Source organism: Hyperolius riggenbachi, chromosome 11 (assembly GCF_040937935.1).
Source record: "Hyperolius riggenbachi isolate aHypRig1 chromosome 11, aHypRig1.pri, whole genome shotgun sequence".
In the NCBI taxonomy this organism is placed as follows: Eukaryota; Metazoa; Chordata; class Amphibia; order Anura; family Hyperoliidae; genus Hyperolius; species Hyperolius riggenbachi.
The window spans coordinates 179,675,258-179,679,454 of NC_090656.1; the positions used below are offsets into that span (position 1 = coordinate 179,675,258).

At 38.8% G+C, this 4,197-nt stretch overlaps 1 protein-coding gene across 1 annotated transcript; it reads right to left on the reverse strand.

The window, feature by feature from the left end:
- Window positions 1–732: 732 nt before the first annotated feature.
- LOC137537918 (rootletin-like) lies at window positions 733–3,900 on the reverse strand. The gene is made up of 4 exons (XM_068259847.1): window positions 3,893–3,900; window positions 3,808–3,839; window positions 3,548–3,640; window positions 733–1,101 (listed from the first exon to the last, which is right to left on the reverse strand). The coding sequence occupies exons 1-4, from the start codon at window positions 3,898–3,900 to the stop codon at window positions 791–793; spliced, it is 444 nt and encodes a 147-aa protein (XP_068115948.1). The 3' UTR covers window positions 733–790.
- Between the last annotated feature and the right edge of the window lie 297 nt (window positions 3,901–4,197).

Genomic DNA, 4,197 nt, shown 5'->3' on the forward strand with positions numbered 1-4,197 from the left:
AAACCTCTTGGAGACTGCAAAAGACTTGAGACTGGGGTGGAGGTTCACCTTCCAGCAGGACAATGACCCGAAACATAAAGCCAGGGCAACAATGGAATGGTTTAAAACAAAACATATATATGTGTTAGAAAGGGCCAGTCAAAGTCCAGATCTAAATCCAATCGACAATCTGTGGCAAGATCTGAAAACTGGTGTTCACAAACGCTGTCCATTTAATCAGACTGAGCTGGAGCTGTTTTGCAAAGAAGAATGGGCAAGGATTTCAGTCTCTAGATGTGCAAAGCTGGTAGAGACATACCCTAAAAGACTGGCAGCTGTAATTGCAAAAAAATGGTGGTTCTACAAAGTATTGACTCAGGTGACCGAATAATTAAGTACACCCCACTTAGTTATTTATTTGTAAAAAATGTTTGTAATCATGTATGATTTTCAGTCCACTTTTTCTCACGTGTACCCATACAAAAACTTTGGCTACAAAAAAAGCCCAGGGCCGTGTTAATTACTATTCCCCCTCCAGGCCGCCATGGATAGTGGCGAATGAAATATTTCGGCTTCCAGCACTTGTAGGCTATATCAAAACTCGGGCGGCCTTTTCTACACCTTGTAGCCCATATTTCAAGAAATACTATTTATGTCTACCACTTTGTATTGGTCTTTCACGTGGAATTCTAATACAATGGATTCATGTTTGTGGCAGTAATATGATATAATGTGGAAGACTTCAAGGGGGCAGAATACTTTTGCAAGCCACTGGATATAATTCGGAACCCAGGAGGAGTCAGGACCAACATTACATCCTCCTTGTACCTGCCAGTTGTCCAAAATAGTCATGGAGCTGTCCTGCCTCCTCCCTGAAAGCGAGGATGCGTTGCCTTTGCTCCTCAATTTGGCCCTCCATCTCCTGCCTTTGTTGCAGCAGTTGGTGGCGGAAAGCTGCCTCTTGCTGCCGAAGTCGCTCCTCAAAGTCCGCCTGCTGCTGCTGAAGAGTCGTTTGTTGTTCTGACTTCCACTGTTCTAATTGTTGAACAGTGGAAGTCAGAACCACCACTTCCTGCTGCAGGGTTGAGACTTGGCCGGCCAGAATCTCGAAATGAGAAGAAGCTGTAAAGAAAAAGATGGAGAAAAATAAAATATTACACTACGCATGAACAAAAACTGATAATAAAAGAATAAAACAGTAGAGTGTGGTACCGTATCAGCCATCAGTAAAAGCAAGGCATTATGAAACCCAGTGATAGCATTGATTGGTTAGGCTAGATTCGAGAAAAGTACACAGTGATTTTTCACATTATAATACTTTCGTTGTACTTTTTCATGACAAACACATTGAAAACACAACTTATACATTGACATTCACTGTATTCATGGGTGGCTTCTAAAGGAAAAAATGAGATGTACACAAGATTCAAAATGTACACATTTCATGAAATCTGTACAACCTGGTTTAAACTAGGACTCTTGTTAAGAACCTCTCATGCTTGTACAATGGGTTTATCAATGCGCAAAATGATTGATTTATTTAAATTTTTTACTTCATTGTTTGTGTCATATGCTTTGTAAGATGGTGTTTACTGGCACTATTCTTTTTTTTCCCCATGCATACGTTGGTTTGAAATGCCACAATTCTCTTTAGCTTAGAATTAATGGTGCATGTGATGTGATGTGACTAGCCCAGTTTCAATTTGAACTTAGAATTTACAATGGCTAGCCAGTCACCAGAGTGTACGTTACGTTTCATTCAGGGCAATGTTGATCTTATCAACTCAGCTTGGATAGCAGGAAAAGTGTTCTCTGACTGAGTAACATTTAAGTCATGTATAATTACATTTATGTTTGCAGAAAAATTGTTAAACTTTATGTCAGTGTACAGAAAGTGTGTTTTTCATTGTTAGTCAGGAACCACTCCGATGAATGCTTTTTATAAGCCGAAAAGTCACTGTTTACTCATGTCGAAGTTTGCCAATGAATGATCTCATCCAGAATCAAAATACATACTCATTGTTTTTCAAAAAGTATGACTAATGAAATATGACTGCCAAAATTAGTGTATCGCAAAATCACAATCCAAAAAAGACACATAAATGTTGAAGAAATTGTTGTGGCTAGTGGATAAGGAATACCTTTAAACTACCATTACACACGTGCATACTACCATAGTACTGAAGCTTGTCAACATTTCTTAAATTGATATGTTGGCCCAGTATGTACAATTTATTTATGGCCACTTAGGGATAAAGTTTCATTTCAAGTTGTGAAATTAAACCATGGGCTTCCCGGCTTACATAATATTTAGGGATGATACACTAGTTTCACTATGGATGGACATAATCACTGGCTGGATGCGGTATTGTAATCTGGAAGCAGGGTGATGTGGTGGTGGGTCAGTGCTCTTACTTTTCTACGATTCCAATCCATTCAACTTCGGGCTGGAGTTCTTCAAGGACAACTACCTTGAAATAAGTAGGCAGTAAACATCTGACAGAACCGACGGCTTTTGGCACAATCCATCACCGTCATGGGGTGATTCTCATGGATTTCTTTGTTTTCAAAAGCATTTCATGAACAGCAGTTGAACTGCCAAAATGGCAAGATAACAGCCGGTCTCCCTACTCGTCACTTGCACACTATGTTGTCAGTTATATTTGTAAACTGTTGTTCAGTAAATGCTGTTGAAAACAAATAAAGCCTTGGGAATCACCCCTAAAAACAGGTAGACTGGCCCAAAACCTGTCATCTGTAACATGTTAACTGCCGAGTTTTTTCTAGATAGTGTTCCTTTAATTTCTTCCTTCTGTCTGTATTGTTTTCCTCCTATAACTCATTCTTCTAGACTACCATACGATACATGCACTACAACGTCCGCAAATCAATACACTGCATCAAATACCATGTAAAAGGTTTAATAATGTAACGCACAAGCAAAATATAATTTTGCATTAAGTAAGGTGTTACATATTTATTGAATGTTTTCTAGATGCAACGTTATACACATCGATAAGACTTTCTCAAAAGCAAAATTTGATGTGGTAAATTATCAGAAACTTTGTACACTGTTTGATAAAAGTAGTTGAATAGAGGGCAATACAGACATAGGACTTTGGTATGATGTACATTGTGTGCACGTACAGTCTTTGTCAGATAACTGACAACACAATATACTCTGTGCATCGAAGAGGAAGATGTTGGCACTATATACATAATGAAAATTAGCAATAACGCAAAAAACACTTCTCAAAGAACCTCTACTATATCATTGTAACTATCAAATTTACTACATCGCATGTTAGTTCCCTGGGCCTTGTAGTGGCAATCAATATTTGTAATAAATATTGACTTTTAACAACAAACAGTGTACAGAAAACAAACTGGTCAGTGGTCACTGGCCAGCAGATGATTTGAAAGTGGAATTTTTTTCACATTAAACACTCGGTACAACTTTTATTTCCCCCTCCACACACAAAAAAAGAGTTAAGTTAGTACTGTTATAAATATGTGGATACATTCCGTCTTGTGTGTACTTCTTTGTACAACAGTACATTTTACTTACACACAGTTGTGCCACTTTGACCAGATTCTGGCCTGCTGGAAGACTTCTGTCGTCTTCCGCGCCTGCGGCTGCGAAGTCGCGCAGAGATAGATGCTACGATAAAAAGAAAACATGGCATCATGCAACTTTTTTTTTTTTTTCTTGGAGAGAAAAAAAAAAAACATAGTTCTGTGCAAAATTAAATTATGTACTAATCTCCTTCCTTACAGACGTACCACTTTCATTTGATTAATGTTAAAACTTTGTTATAAAATACTTACATGCCACAGACAGGCTCCGGTCACGGGCACGCCTTTGCCCACGGCGCTGCCGACTTCTTGATCTGTGGCTGGTGCTGGGTCCAGCCTCCTCATCATTATCTTCAGGGGAGGGGACAGCAGCAGGATCCAATCCCTGTCTGGAAGAGGGAGGAGCAGAGGCACGACGGGACCGCCTGCGGCGCTGAGACCCATCCACTAAAAAAAAATGTGAGATTGTTTTAAAAATACAGATAGAAGAAGATATTACCTAAGGTTAAACAGTGCATTAAATAACAATAAGAGTATAAAGCCACTGATACATTGTAAAATCGTGAGGATTAACAAGGTTGAAAAAAAATTACACATCCCGCTACATATATGAAAAAAAACATTTGTTACTTACACTCAAGG

Coding starts and splice junctions, on each gene's coding strand:
- LOC137537918 (XM_068259847.1), bottom strand. Junction 3,641..3,807: donor CCGGAGCCTGTCTGTGGCAT/GTAAGTATTTTA, acceptor TTTTTATCGTAG/CATCTATCTCTGCGCGACTT. Junction 1,102..3,547: donor TCAAAGTGGCACAACTGTGT/GTAAGTAAAATG, acceptor TTTTCTTTACAG/CTTCTTCTCATTTCGAGATT.